Source organism: Zophobas morio, unplaced genomic scaffold, assembly GCF_036711695.1.
Source record: "Zophobas morio isolate AGI-343-1 ecotype UQ-CSIRO unplaced genomic scaffold, CSIRO_AGI_Zmor_V1 ptg000005l, whole genome shotgun sequence".
NCBI classification, from domain to species: domain Eukaryota; kingdom Metazoa; phylum Arthropoda; class Insecta; order Coleoptera; family Tenebrionidae; genus Zophobas; species Zophobas morio.
In genome coordinates, this window is record NW_026972110.1 from 680,202 (window position 1) to 695,635 (window position 15,434).

General features: G+C 33.3%; 1 protein-coding gene across 3 annotated transcripts in view; it reads right to left on the bottom strand.

Moving 5' to 3' along the window:
• Nucleotides 1–15,434, bottom strand: part of LOC135120952 (chitin synthase chs-2) — a 35,754-nt gene that overhangs the window by 2,362 nt on the left and 17,958 nt on the right. Inside the window, exons 3-9 of one of the 3 annotated variants that reach the window (XM_064045283.1) lie at nucleotides 11,297–11,541; nucleotides 9,748–11,244; nucleotides 9,060–9,696; nucleotides 8,747–9,011; nucleotides 7,957–8,675; nucleotides 7,602–7,905; nucleotides 7,056–7,232 (exon numbers count right to left, since the gene is read on the bottom strand). In XM_064045283.1, the coding sequence (XP_063901353.1) occupies nucleotides 7,056–7,232; nucleotides 7,602–7,905; nucleotides 7,957–8,675; nucleotides 8,747–9,011; nucleotides 9,060–9,696; nucleotides 9,748–11,244; nucleotides 11,297–11,541 (3,844 nt within the window). Of the gene's footprint in view, nucleotides 1–7,055; nucleotides 7,233–7,344; nucleotides 7,522–7,601; nucleotides 7,906–7,956; nucleotides 8,676–8,746; nucleotides 9,012–9,059; nucleotides 9,697–9,747; nucleotides 11,245–11,296; nucleotides 11,542–15,434 lie in introns of all 3 variants that reach the window. The other 2 variants (XM_064045279.1, XM_064045287.1) reach the window with 2 other exon arrangements.

Genomic DNA, 15,434 nt, shown 5'->3' on the forward strand with positions numbered 1-15,434 from the left:
GGGTGGCGACATTTAGAAATATTTTGGGCAACGACCACCGATGACGGCTTAAAATTCGGGTCAGAAAGATCAAATGCGCCGACAAGAGTTGTCTCTACTGATTGATCTCTATACTGTGGTAATAGCCCGTCCTAAGGAATATTTGTGTATTTGAAAAGGAACTAAACTATTAAATGTCAATCTTTAAGTTGGCTATGGAGGATTGGCAATGCAGAAAAAGCGCCCTCCTGTCTGTTTTGCTCTTTGACAGGTAGTTCTGGTGTAACGATGGTAGTGTAAACACGCGGTGAAAGTAAATGTAGGTGAAATTTAATTTGTACTTCCATAAAAATAGCAGTTGTTTAAAACGAAAGTTAATCGCACCGATGCCACAGTTTCTAAAGATGTTAGTGAATAAAAAAATTGTTTTTAACCACGGCCAACTGTTTTAAACCCAAAGACGGCGCTAGCGGACATTTTAAATTTTTGAGATTTTTAAGAAAACCTATACTCTATTAAATAACAAATACTTGCAAGTTTACGGAAAAAAATATATTTTAATTGCTTATTCAATTAAAACTGTTAAATATTTATAACAAAAAAAATTCGTTTTAAAACAAAAAGTATTTAATAAAAAACGGTTTTTTAACATCTCTAACAGTTTCACCCCAACTAGAGTAACTCACGGTAGGGCCTGTCTAATTTGCAGACCACAGTTTGTCTTGCAGACTGGGGCTTAAAAATACTCCAATCAAGTCAAAATTTGATATTCCCTAGTTTCTCAATACGAGGATTATCGATACAAAATTTCAGCCTATTCGAAGAAACCCTCAAAAATCACCCCCAAAACAACCTTGCAGACTGGGGGTTAAAAATGCTTCAATCAAGTCAAAACTCGACAGTCGCTTATTTCTTAATACGAAGATTGTTGATACAAAATTTCAAGTCGTTCGGAGAAATCCTTAAAAATCACCCCCAAAACAACCTTGCAGACTGGGGGTTAAAAATGCTTCAATCAAGTCAAAACTTGATATTTCCTAATTTCTCAATACGAACATTGTTGATACAAACTTTCAACCCGTTCGGAGAAATCGTTGAAAACTACCCCCAAAACAACGTTGCAGACTGGACCTTAGAAATATTATTACCAAATCGAAACTTAGTGTATAGTTTTTACCTATACGAGAAGTGATAATGCAAAAAACAGCCTTTTTTAAGCTGCTCTTAACAAGTACCCCAAAGCAGTCTTTCATAATGGAGCTTAAAAAGTCCAATTGAGTAGGAAGTCAGCAGTCCCTCAGTTCTTACACAAAAAATTATCATGTTAAATTTTAGTCACCTTGAAGCAACTTATAAAAATGATTGATAGTTCCCATTCATTTAAAGTACAAGTAGCAGAAAAATTTTAGATACATATAAAGAGACAGTACATATTTCTAAAGTAGGTGCGCACCATAGAGGTAGAATGAGAGGAGGGAAGATAGTTTGAAAAAATGCCTGGTACCGCGCTTTCTACTAGGGTCATAAATGGTTCTTCCAGGTCCTCCGAGAAACTACTAGTACTATTAGACATAAAACAAAAAAAAATTCATAAGAAAGCATATAAAAGCAGCAGCAGCAAATTTACTCGAGTTTTTAATTGGTTAAGAATCGTTGCTACGATCGTCGTGTTATCTCCACCTTCGCGCAAACCGAGCTAATTCGTACAACAACTGCGGCATCACCTAATGATCTTAATATGCATTGTTAATTATGAAAAATATTATTTTGTTACCTTTTATAACTTTATTTTAATACACTGACCGGCAAAAAACCGGCCACCCTGAAAAATTTCGCAAAACCAAAATTTAAAAATTATTAATTTAACTAGTGATCGTTATTTCATTAAAGAACTATTCACTATTGACACATGATATATAAATTAGCAATAAAAGAAGACAAATAAACCCAGAGTTAAATTTAATTTAACAAAATAACAGAAACAGAGCGACAATTTGAGAGACAGCAAAAGAGCTAAATGTTCAAAACATACAGCATCGCAGTTAGAGAGAATTCTCAGATGTTGCCGGCTATTGAGAATTCATCATTTTTTGGACAATCGTGTGGTTGTGCTGGGCGATGAAAAATGTTTTACGTTTGCCTATTCAGAGATGGAAGGATGGATTTTATACAAACAATATAGAAGAAATTACAAATAAAATTAAGTCGAAGGCAAAGTTTGAAGATAAAATTTTGGTTTGATGGGCTATATGTTCGGCTGGCGGTTCAGCACCATTCATTGGCCGTATTAGAAGTGACGCGGTCAATACACATAACAATATATGGGAACACCATAATAACGACGATGTAATATTTTGACCAAATTTAGCAAGATGCCATTATACTACAATGTCCAGGGATTGGTTAAAAAGAAATAATATAAATTTTGTACCTAAGATAATCCCCCCATAGTACCCCCAATGCGAACAATCGAAAACAAAATTTGGGCAATACTAAGTAGAAAGGTTTAGAACAACGCCTGGTAAGCCAATTTAGAAGAGCAAATTACCAGAAAGTTAGGGAAATGGACGTGGACACCATCCAAAGGCTGTAAGACCTACATATGAAGACAATTTTGCGTCGTACTGAATATAACGGATCTTTATCTGTTTTCCCATTAATAATAATTAATTAAGAAATTAGCACTTTTCTGGGTTCTTTTTGAAATTCAAATAAAATTAAGTTTGAGCTTTCTATTATTAATTTAAACTTTCTCTCAAAACGTTTTTTTTTACGTTAGGTTTCTCAGAAATTAAAAATGTCTCTAATTTTCTTTAAAATATCTTTAAGATTTTGTTTCCTATGAATTTTAAATTTTCTCTTCTGGACACCACTTTCTATTTTTTGACTGACGATTAATTATACCTCAAAGAACTCAAAACCAGCATATAGTATGTTTTGAACGAACCAAGTAAACAGCAAAAATGACGTGTAAAAACACACCCTAAAATGAGAGACTGGACGAAAAAATGCCGAACTTATGCATTCTTACATAGTAGCAACTGATTATAATCTAACAGTGATAAACATGAATTCAAATTATCGCAGTTTGTTTATGTTTCTTTTAAAGATTTCTCTGAATGTATTGAAATTTTGTATCAACTACAATCCTCGTTTTGATAAATAAGCAAATGTCGAGTTTTGACTTGACTGGGGTATTTTTAATCCCTATTCTCCGAATAGGCAAAAATTTTGCATCAATGATCCCCGTATTGAAAAACTAGCGAATGTCAAATTTTGATTTGATTCGAGTATTTTTAGGCTCCAGTCTGCAAGTTTGTTTTTGGGCTAGTTTTTAACGGTTTCTCCGAACGGATGTAAATTTTGAATTAACAATCTTGGTATTGATAAATAAGCAAATATCAAGTTTTAACTTGATTGAAGCATTTTTAACCCCCAATCTGCAAGGTTGTTTTGAGGGTGATTTTGGAGGGTTTCTCCGAATGGGGTGAAATTTTGCATCAATAATCCTCGTATTGAAAAATTAGCGAGTGTCAAATTTTGACGTAATTACAGTATTTTTAAGCCCTAGTCTGCAAGGTTGTTTTAGGGGTAGTTTTTAACGGTTTCTCCGAACAGGTTGAAATTTTGTATTAACAATCTTCGTATTGATAAATAAGCAAATCTCGAATTTTGACTTGATTGGAGTATTTTTAACACCCAGTCTGCAAATCTGTTTTAAGGGTGGTTTTTAAGGGTTTCTCAGAACGACTTGAAATTTTGAATCAACAATCTTCGTATTTAGAAATAAGCAAATGTCGAGTTTTAATTTGATTGGAGCATTTTTAACCCCCAGTCTGCAAGATAAACTGTGGTCCGCAAATTAGAAACGCCTCCCACGGTATAAGAACATGTCTTCTTGTACCATAGAGTAACTAATTATTATTATTAATATTTCTCTAATTGAGAATCTTATACAGTTTTGCTGATGTCGACATCTGCTATAAATATTGTTTATTGTTTGTAAATGCTCATGTTAAGAATTTTAACCGTTTCTAGTTTTAACAAAATTTAACAGTTATGAAATTGTTCATATACCACGTGCTAGGAAATTCACTTATTCATGTTTCATTCTTATGTTTATCAAGTTATAACCGCAGTATACATAGATATACAATTAATAACATATAATAACGTTATATAATTTAGCTATATATCTCATCCGAGATTAGTAATAGTTCATTTATATTTAAACTAATCTAAAGGTTGTAGACTGCAAAAACAAGAGGGATTTAATATTTAATTATAGGTTTAATAGTTTGTTTCAGGTCTAATTATTCTCTTGCGGGTTTAATAACATTTTTGCGGCTTAAATTAAACATTTATTTCCGAGATCAGTTGATTTTGACTTTGATCGTACTGAACATGTGTTTATTTTTGATTGGTTGTATGTAATGTGGGGGTTTCGGTCTACGAGATAATCGTATTGATGAGGCTTTTACTTGTTTAAACTCCATCTTCAATAAATACGGTGAAGTAAATACTTTGAGAGTTTACCGGATTTACGAGATAATCTGTGAATGCAATTTGATATGATTAATCACTTGAAATAACACATGATTTAACATGTAAATCCTTTGTCTAAAAATTGTTTATAAAATGTGGCATAATTTAACTTTATGTAACTTATTTCTTGTTTAAAGATCTTGATAGTGTATCGCACAACAGAAATCTGTTAGCTCTGCTATTTAATTAATGATAGTTAGAATTCGGGGGTACAAATTTAACAAAAATCAACAAAAGAGGACGAGATGAAGTTCAAGGCCTAATTTTTAAAATTTCCGCGGGTTTTAAAATTTTATTGGCCTGTCAAATTCTGGCGGAATGTTTGAGTTATCATAAGGAATTATGCATAGTTCCTGTTGCTCTGTTGGCTACTATTAATATTACGTGAACGTTTCCGTTTTTATGCGTCATATTGAAAAATTGTATTGATTATGCATAACTCCTAAAATATTTAGTTATCATGTATGTTAACGGTTTGCGGAAATTAACGGTAACATGTGCACTGTGTGGAAATTAATAATAATATAAATCCAATAAATTAAAAACAATCTTTTACAAAAACCTTCAACATTGAATATTTTTTATTACACTTGAAAATTAGTTTCAAAAAACATTTATTCGGTAAATTTCCACATTCGTAGCACCCCTATTTGTAAAAGTTCTTTTACACATGTTAAAAAGTAGTTTTGAAAAGCATAACAAAGTTTATAGATTTAAGGATTTCTACCACTATAGTTGGAGCATTTTTATAAAAAAAAACAACGTATTTTGAAATTACGGCTGTGTATATTTATTCCGCGAGTGACTAAGCGCTAAAGCATAGTAATGTAGAAAAATGATGATCGACTATATTCATTTATACTGCGGTTGCAACTTGTAGCTCATTTACTTTCATAAAGTTTAATTTTTAAATTTGCGATATACACATTTTATTCACTGTCCATAATAACTAACGTTGTGCCTCCTAAAGGCTTGATGTCCCAAAATAAGTATCCATTTTCTGTATTGTGCTAAATATTAACTTCATTTTTAGAGATGAAGAGGTTTTGTTTAAAACGTAGTTGGTGTAGATTAAATTCAACATTTTAATATAAGAAAAAATTTTGAAGGTGTCTGTTTTGGTAACAGTAATTTTTTGTTTTTAAGAATTTAAAGAGACGGTGTGGAGATAATATGGACCCTGAAATAAGATCAGTTGCGCCAATTGGAAGAAAAAAAAAACCTTTCCTTTTTGCAGAAAGTGTAAACGGGGATATTAAGTGCGGAGCCATGTAATCCGTGGTTGTAGGATATTCAGTTTCAATTAAAACATTTTTTTTTATTTTTTCATCGAGGACGGCAGTTTTTCTTGCAACGTTTAATAAATTCAGATGTGAGGTCAAGAAAAGTTAGAAAAATCGATTCTGAACAGTCTCTTTTTTTATATGATTCAGCACCACGCAATAATTAAAAACAAACTAAAAATAATACACTTAAAATTTTTTACAAAGCATTTACGTTATTTAATTTAAAGTATTTAATTATCAGAAACGTTCAATATTATGCCTATTTTAGATTATCTACATTTTATATTTATTGTAATAGTACTCGTAATAATTCTTCAACAAAAAATACTCTTTATTTAAAACAAAAATCAATTTTTTTAGAAAGCGGACACGTATTTTGGGAGGAAATTTATTTTCAAATCGGACACTTACTCTGGGACAGCGAGAGTATATTTTCGGTACTTAATTTAGCATACAAAAGTACTTATTATTTGGATACAATGACAGGAGAAGAAGATGAAAAAGATACAAACATACGGATTTAACTTCTGTTGACATACTCATCGTAATTGTTTTGCAATGAAGATCAAATGTTTGATGTGTAAATAGCTTTTACTTTAGAAATGTTCTACAAAATTTATGTCTTGACTCAAAAAAAAAACAATTTGTACCTACGTTTAAGACAAAAAATTGAGTAAGTAATTTTTTCGCATATAACGCTGTTACCTCAATTTTTTTTTTTTTTTCATTGAATAAAGTGTCTTTTACCGAGGATAAAAAAATAACAAAAACAGGGAATAACACTGTTGAAGACATTGTCAGTGGAACTAGGAGTGGGTGCAGTTGACGATTTTTCCAAAATTGTATTGTTTTAACTACTTACATACACCAGGAGAACATTTTTACGAACATACAAAGATTAGTAAATTTTTTGTTAATTTTCTTTACAGTTGTGAAATTATGTATAGTGCATGTGAAGTTAACCCTTTAAGTCAGATTAAAAGGGTGTAAAAGGAACAGATAGATAAACCTTTACCTCCATATTTATACACTTCATGGATGTTATTATTGCTTAAATCACTTTAGGAAAATTACAAGACATACACCCAGTGTATTAATTACACAATGTGCAAAAATCTTATGATTATAATTGTCACAAAAACATAAAAGTCACAATTATGATAAACTTTCCCATAAATTCCCAGACCAAGACACGGATTAGTATCCAAAATCCAGACAGAAGACAGTGAAAGGACCTTTAAATACCTCGGATGTTTCCTCAATGTACGTTATATTAGTGCGTACACCAAGTGGCCACTTAACATGGATTTGATCCTTATTAAGTTGCAATAGGAAGACGACTAATACAAATAGAGCATTGAACATGAAGAACGCAAATACCGATTTGTTGCGGAGTTCAATCAACTCCTTTGCAATCCTGGCCTGTAAACATTAAAATAAATCAGTACAGTTATTTATTGGGCTCACATAGTTTTCTGTGGGGATCTGTAAGATGTAAAGAAAAAAGAAAACCATGTGATGCCCTTATAGTTACCTCTTGTGAGCTTTCATCATAGGTTATGTTGGTTTTAACACCAAAGGGCCATTTAATGTGTAAATAGTCCTTTTTCAGAGTCAGCAGGAATACTATCAGCACGAACAAAGCATTCATCATAAAGAAAGCAAATACTGATTGATCACGTAATTCCTTCAAGTCAGCTGCTATACGGGCCTATAATTTTTCAGAATATATGTGTACGTAGTTTGGATATCAGCTAAAGAAAGATTTATTAAATAATAATGATACATTACCTTCTCCTCTTTGTTTTCATCAATGGGGTATAAGTACTTATCCAATAAATCTTTCCAAAATTGTATTTCATTGCTACTAAGGAACTCGACTTCTCCTTTTCGTACGTCGGGGTCTTCAATCCAGTAGGGATTTACTAAATCATCTCTTTTATTTTGCGGCACCGTTGAAACCGTTTCTGAATCAGTTTCGTTTGCCGATTCTTCTCCTTCTTCTTCAGTAACGGCCCCAAGATGATGATGGTCTCCACGTGATGACGCGGACATACTCCGTCTTCTTGAAATATGTCCAGATGGATCAATGGTTCTAAAATATATTTTTAAAACAATATAATTATTTCGTATCCACAACTAATACTTTTCAATGTGATCAAGACGTTTATTTAGCATTTCCAAAGAATCAGCAATATTGATTAGTGATGCTTTTTCATCTCCTGCTTTTTGATGAGTACAAAGCATGCATTTGAATAAACCTGCCAACGATATTTCAATACTTCCTTCGTCATCATCACTAGTGCCACCGCTTTGAAGAAAACCAAGAAGTGATTTTTGTTTTGCTTTTCGTTTAGCTTCTTCGGCTTGTTTTTTTTCTTCCTCAAGTTCCTTTTTGGTTTTTTTAACTGCAACTTCTCGAGTCCCCCACGATACTACATTAAGATTGATAATTGAATACAAAATCAATAATAAGTACATAGATGGTATAGATAACAAATATATTATCCCAGGAACGATGCACCAAAACTCTTGTGGATGTAAGCAAGCAGCGATAAAGAATGATCCTGTCATAGCTATCAAGAAAATTGCTGACGGTGAACCTACACCATCCTCTCGTAATTGAAGAGCTGTACCAACTATCACAGCCATCATAATTAATGCATATCCAGTAGACAAAATTTGTGCCACTATTAACTGAAGATTTGATTTGCAGGTAAAGCAGACTAACATAAAGAAAAATATTGGAATTATGTTGTAATAGAAACTTGTCCAGTTGTCAATTTGGAAAGCTGCCACAAAAGCACCAACCAACATAAGAAATATAGTTCCAGGTCCTAGTATAGTACCACCCATCAACAAAATCTGAAAAAGAACAAATTTTAAATTAGTAAAGCTTTAATATGCTCTTAATACAATAATAACAGAATAATTACCTGATATCCAATATATGGCATAGAAATATTATCGTTAATGTCAATTGTCCTTTTTGAATCCATAAGCAGATCCATTATGTTTGCTATGGTCGATGGTACCCAACGCCGACGTTGATTATAAAACTCGTTAAAACCTTCAGGTGCATGTGTATAAGCATCCGAGGCAGCAGAGTATTCAACACGATAACCCCTTTGCAGTAAGAGTGTGCACAACCAACGATCTTCTCCTTGATCATATTGTACGTAATGTCTAGCTTCTGCCGAACTAAAAACACGGATTTTTGAATAATATTAATGATCTTTTTTATTTTACCATGTAGTATATTTTTTCATAACGTTGTCGTCCATTAAAGATTTGCCTCTGAAGAGCGAAAAACAACCAGGACTACATAGTACACAGCCAATCACATGTTCTGTAGCTTTTTGTAACCAGTGACCAATGGCATATTCGAACATCTGATACCAAACCATTGGACCAGAACCTACCGGATGAATGCGCCCACATGCAGCTCCCAAGTTTCTGTTTTTTTTCATTAAATCAATCAAAAGCAACACTGCAGATGGTTGGAAATCGATGTCACCGTCCAAAGTTAGAAGGTAGGTATTTTCAGCAATCACTGCCTTTCTGTCGACAGAAATTGGAAGTTCCATAAGGCGGTGACCCAGAAGATAATACATGTACATCACTTGAGACCATCGTTTTCTGTGTCTGATTTTCATTTTGTCTTTTAAATGTGCTATCATTTTGGTTTTACCGGGAAGTGTCCATATTAAACGGCCACCATATGGTGTTGGAAGTTTTTTAGGTGGGCGAATACGCATATGAGTTTGATGTACATCAGACGCTGCCTCATCTATAGTTGCAACCAGTAGCTTGACGAATCTGTTTACTTGTGTTTCATCATCATTATGATCCGATATTTCGAAAGCGTCATCAAAAAATATATGCGCTGAAAGAAAAGTTTTTAAAATACTGAAAAATATGTGAACATTAACCTTACTTTCAAATTCATAGTAATCAGGATCAACAACCCGAAGATATTTCTGAGCAACTCTTCTTGCAGATTGGTCTTCGTCTAGGCGCAAAATAGATTTTAAAAATTCTATCATTTCTTCTTTATTTTCATGCCACATGGTAGCACAACCATATATTCTTGTAATGTGGTCGGAACTCTTCACTGTTTTCGCAGAGGAAGCGTCTGTGTGGTTCGATATAGTTTCATAATATTCATCCCCTTTTTCTTTTTGAATTTCATCTAAATCTTCTGTTTTAACATCAGCTTCATCGTCTCTTCTTCGGTTCATTCCTAAACTTTGATCTATCAGTAGTCCTTCATACATAGGCGTAACAAATAACTTTTCAGTTCGTGCCAAACGTTCACATTTTGGCGTCCATATGTGTAACGTTATCCAGGTTTGAGATAAAAGCCATAATAACCAAATCCAAGCATGCTGATGTGATATGAAATCATTCAGGAACGCTGCTGGTGGACTTTTAAAAAAGAGATATGATGGTATTGTGTCATGAAAGAAACATGGATCCCCACTACGCAAACCACAAGCGGCTATTAACATCGAAATGGAAACAGGAATTGTTAAATTTACGGGAAATGCGTAAGAAAAACCCTGTATCATAATTTTGCAGGCAAATTTTCCAAAAATATAAGCAAAATAAGAAGCAAAGATGTTTATTAACAGAACATACAATACCGTCATATCATTTGCTTGAATTATGACGTCATCACCAGTCGGTATAATTTCAGAATTGTCAGGTAATGAAGTACCTCCAGGAATTGGCTTAATTTCTATTACTTGTATTTGATGAGCGCCGAAACCTTCAGAAAACTGCGTAAAAAAGAAAGCTACTTCTCCCTCTTTAATTAAAATAATAAAAAGAACAGACAAGAAGAATAACAAACATTTCCAGACCGATATAAACATGTAAGTGAAATATCTCGAATGTTCTAATTTGTCTTTGATTCGTCCTAATTTTTTTATAAATGGTATAGGAGAGTGTTTAGAAATATAATTCTCCCACCATCCTAAGGAAACCAAGAAAATTGCCACGGGTATTATCCAAAGATCAACTCGTTGTTCAATTATTGGCCACACCACAAAACCAGTTGCTTGCGCAGCAATTGCTATTAAATCAATAATAACTTTTAAAAATCGTTGTGATTCTTTATTGCTTCGGGATAATAAGCCTAAAACACCCGGTACAAAGCATACACAGTTTGTTAACATTGCTGCTTTAACGACATCAAGGTCAGGAAGTATGTAGAAAATTAAAAGAGTTAGACCAATAGTATGAGCTGTTTCCATAAAAAATACGATCAAAAAATGAGAGAATATAGGCTTCTTTGAAGATTTGAAAAAGCACATTCTAACTGAACGAAAAACTGAACCAAGTTGAGGAACCCAAAATGCAAAGATTAAACACCACATCCAGGCTACTCTTTCTGCTGATGGAAGATTAACTATGAACTGTTTTTCTCGTCCTATAAAATGGAAACAAAAAAATTTGTTTAACTTTGATTTTTAATGTCATACCTAGATCCTTGTTACAGTAAACTGTTACTTTATCAGGTTTCAGTTGTGAAGTCATAAACAAAAGAGTTCCTTTTGATATTACTCCCGAAATAAGTACTATTATAAAGGTGACGAGATAAGCTACGACTTTTAAAATTTTTACAGTAAGTTCTAAACATTTTTGATTTGCCATTGAACCAGATTCCTCCTTGATCGGAGGATCTCGAAAGACGTCCCATCCTTTTGTTTCTTGTACCGTCCTAGTACTACAAACGAAATTATGAATGTTAAATGAAAATGTTAATTTAATTAAATAATACATTGTTGACAATGTAATTCATGGAATTCATAAAACCTTTATGAGTATAACTGCTATAAAGTGTGAAAATTGAAAAGTCTTGTTTTGGTTTAAACAGCTCAAAAGTTGCTGCAATTGTGATAACATTTATTTTAACAGTACGCACTCAGTATACTAATAAAGCGAAATTTTACCAAAGTGTAGTTTATAAAATAATTGAATCAAATTTTTTATTTTACCCAATAATTATATCGTACTTATGTTGTAGACTGTTTATTTAGACAGCTTCATGGATTTTTTGTCTTTTTACTCCTCGAGCGTCTATTTTTGGACGTTTCATGACATCTACGTACGAAAAAAGTAGTTTCCCATTTCCGTACATCCGTCTGTCTGTCTGTCTGGTGTCTGTATCCATTTTTATTAGACACGTAATCTCCGTAACGGCTGTACCGATTATTATCAAATTTTATATGTGTATTAGGAGTAAATCGTCTAGATGGTAAAACGCTAACCAAAATTAGGATAATCGCCTCCAGCAACAATTTGATGACGTCCGCTCATTATATTGCATAATTAACATTACCGAATTTACACGAAATAGTATACTTCTGTACCTACTTGTGTTTTTTATATATTATTTTTTTATTGTTTAAACCGGCTTGTGCTTTATCAAGATATAACCTAACGTTCATATCACAGGTTTAGTCAAGTGGTAGAGTGTCTGCTTCACAGACCGGGGGTCGACGGTTTGAAAGCACTAGGTGGAATTTTTTTTCGTTAGATAAAATAAATTTAATAAATTAAAAAAAATGGACGCAAGTTGTTTCGACAAAATTACCCTCGCTCCCGAAGTACAATGAAACATATCCAGCATTTTCAAGATGAGTTTTTCCTTTACATAATTTTGCGATGACGTCATCAACATTTTTGCAAAGACATGTATATCAGCTTGGATTGGTGCAGTGTAATACTACAAATAACAGTATTGTATTTCCAAACTTTTCTGGGAAAATGGTACGAGAAATCAGGAATAAATGGTCCTGATTTAATCAATAAAATAAATAGACTCATTCATTAATTTTTTGGGTCACCTGTTAAAACATATCTAAAAAATATATGAATGCAATGATAAATCACAAGTAAAATATTTATCACATTTTGCACATTTTGAGTAGAATTTTTTATTATAACTTTAAAACATCTGCAAGATTTCAGAGTATTCGGTTTTGCAGATTCAAAATTAAAGTGCAAAATGTTGTTTTATAATTTTTTCGCAAAAATCTGGACGTTTCAGATAAAATCTCAACACTATGTTATTTTATACAATTTAAAACCTATTTACTATGTGCAATTTTAAAGTGACGTCATCACATTATCGGTGGGGATGATTAGACAAATTTTGGTTAGCGTTTTACCATCCACAGTATTACTAATATATATGCAAAATTTGACAACAATTGGCCCAGTACTTTCGGAGATTATCTAATAAAAATCCGGGACGGTAGACAGACGGACAGATAGACCGACAGACGGAAACGGGAAACCTATTTCTTCGTACGCTAGAGATCATGAAATGTCGAGAAAACGTAAAAGTAGACAGTCGGCCGACGTACTCGATTACAATACTTACTTCGCTTACGTTCGGGAAGTAATAAATTTAATAAAATATATTCACTCTCTAAATTTTTATTGATCAAATTAATCGGAACAATCGGAGTAATGGGGAAATTGAGTCGTGCATTGAGGAAAGAATGGGGTCTGAATAAATGAACGGTACGAGTGAAGTGATATATAAAAGATTGGTGGTTGCGTGTGCTTCGTTTGTTGTGGGGGTATGGTGTGATGTGTTGAGCTTTGGATATGCGAGGGAGTTGGTGAACAGGTGTCAAAGGAGGATGTTGTATGGGTGCATGGTATTTTGTAGGACAGTAAATACGGATGCGATACAAGTGTTGATGGGAGAATTACCGAGGGATTTGGAATTTTTGAGGAGAGGAGTGATGTTTAGGGCGAAAAGGAGAGTGAATCTAGGAGAATTGGGATGGCTGCAGATTAGGCTGGAAGAGGGAGAGAATCTGAAGAAAAAGGGTGTGTTGGATGCGAAACTATGGGAGATCTGGCAAAGAAGATGGGATATGAGCCAAAAGGGTAGAGTGACTCATGATTTTGTTCCGAGTGTGAGGTTCGCGAGTGAGAATGTTTGGTTTAAACCAGGAATGTTTGGGCTGTTTTTGTTGACGGGGCATGGGAGTATGAATGAGTTTTTGAATAAAAGAGGACTGAGTGATACCGATCTGTGTGATTGCGGTAGGCTAGAGAATGTTTGGCATATTGTTTTCAAGTGTGGATTGTATGATGAGGAAAGAAGGAGTTGTGAATGGTCAGGATGTATGGGGGGAAGAGGAAAGACGATTTGAGAGGTTGTTAGAATCAAAGGAGATAATATGAGAGATTAATGGGATTTGCGGAAATTTTAAAAAAAGGAGAAGGATGAGAGAGGGTGTGACGGAGTGAGATATGGGGGAGAAGGATGAGAGAATGAAGGGAGAGTGAAGTCTGTGCCGGTGAGGTATGAAAATACAAGTACCGGCACTGTAATATAAATGCAATGTGTGTGATCAAATTAAAACCCATTTTGTTGAAAGTCTGATAATACGAAGGTCTTTATTTAATAAGGGTTCAATGAGAATTATAATAATATTCAGAACATTTTGTTCGATTGTAGCTTACTTAATAATTTGAATCCTCTGTTTTGAGGCCACGAACTCATTCAAATCAAATTAATTTCTATGTGACATTCTTCCGATGCATAAACATAAACACTTTGAAGTTGTTTTACTTATCGAGCGTAAGCTAAGGAAGTATAGTAATGAGTCTGTCTATCGGGCGACTTGGTACTTTAATATTTTCTCTATATTTCATGACCCCTAGACGGGCTGAGCCTCCCATAGAGAAATGTTTACCTCCCCTAGACATAGACAAGTTATAATTAACCAAATGTGAATTACAACATCGAAAATCAAATAAGCGAAAGTCAGAGCAATAAAAAATTCTGGACCGTCGACATTGTGATCCGGTTATTGCAATTCATAGAAAATATCTTTTAGTTTAGTTTCTCTGTTTTACTTTGATGTACACACTCTTGACAAGCGTTACCGTTATTTGTCTTAAATTACGAGTACGATAAATGATTTTCAGTTAATTCTTCAGTCGCACCTCTGCTATTACACACGGTAGACGTGATTAAATTATTTGGTTATTTTATTGAATATAAATCAACATTCAAGACGACTCACTCCATTTTCCCGAAAATTGTGAAATAAAATACTTTTATTATTAGTATTACACTGCATCTATCCAAACTACGTGTCCTTGCAAAAATGGTGATGACGTCATCACAAAATTTTGTAATGGAAAAACTCAGTGAAACAAACACGTAGCACGTTTCTTTACCTTTACTTAAACATTATATACATATCTTTATTTTAACTTACAATGGTTATCATAAAAAATAAAATTAGCAAAATCAAATATTTTAATTTTTCGAAAGAACTTTATATGATGAGGGAAGTTCTGTCGAAATAATCTTCCACCAATTTTTTAAATTGGTTTTGTGACTTTGGTAAAACTTTGCATGCATTTATAAACTGTTTGAAATTTCCCGGAAATAATACTGACTATAAATCGTGTTCTAGTTTAATTAAAAGAATTTAAAACGGAAAATAACTGTTAGGAAAATTGCAAGGTCGTTCTTAGATCCACTTTTAGCTACAACAAAAGTGAACGGTTTACTTTCAAATATTTTATACAGGAGGTGGTTAGTTGTCTTTATCAGACACATAACTGTTCTGCCGTCGTCAA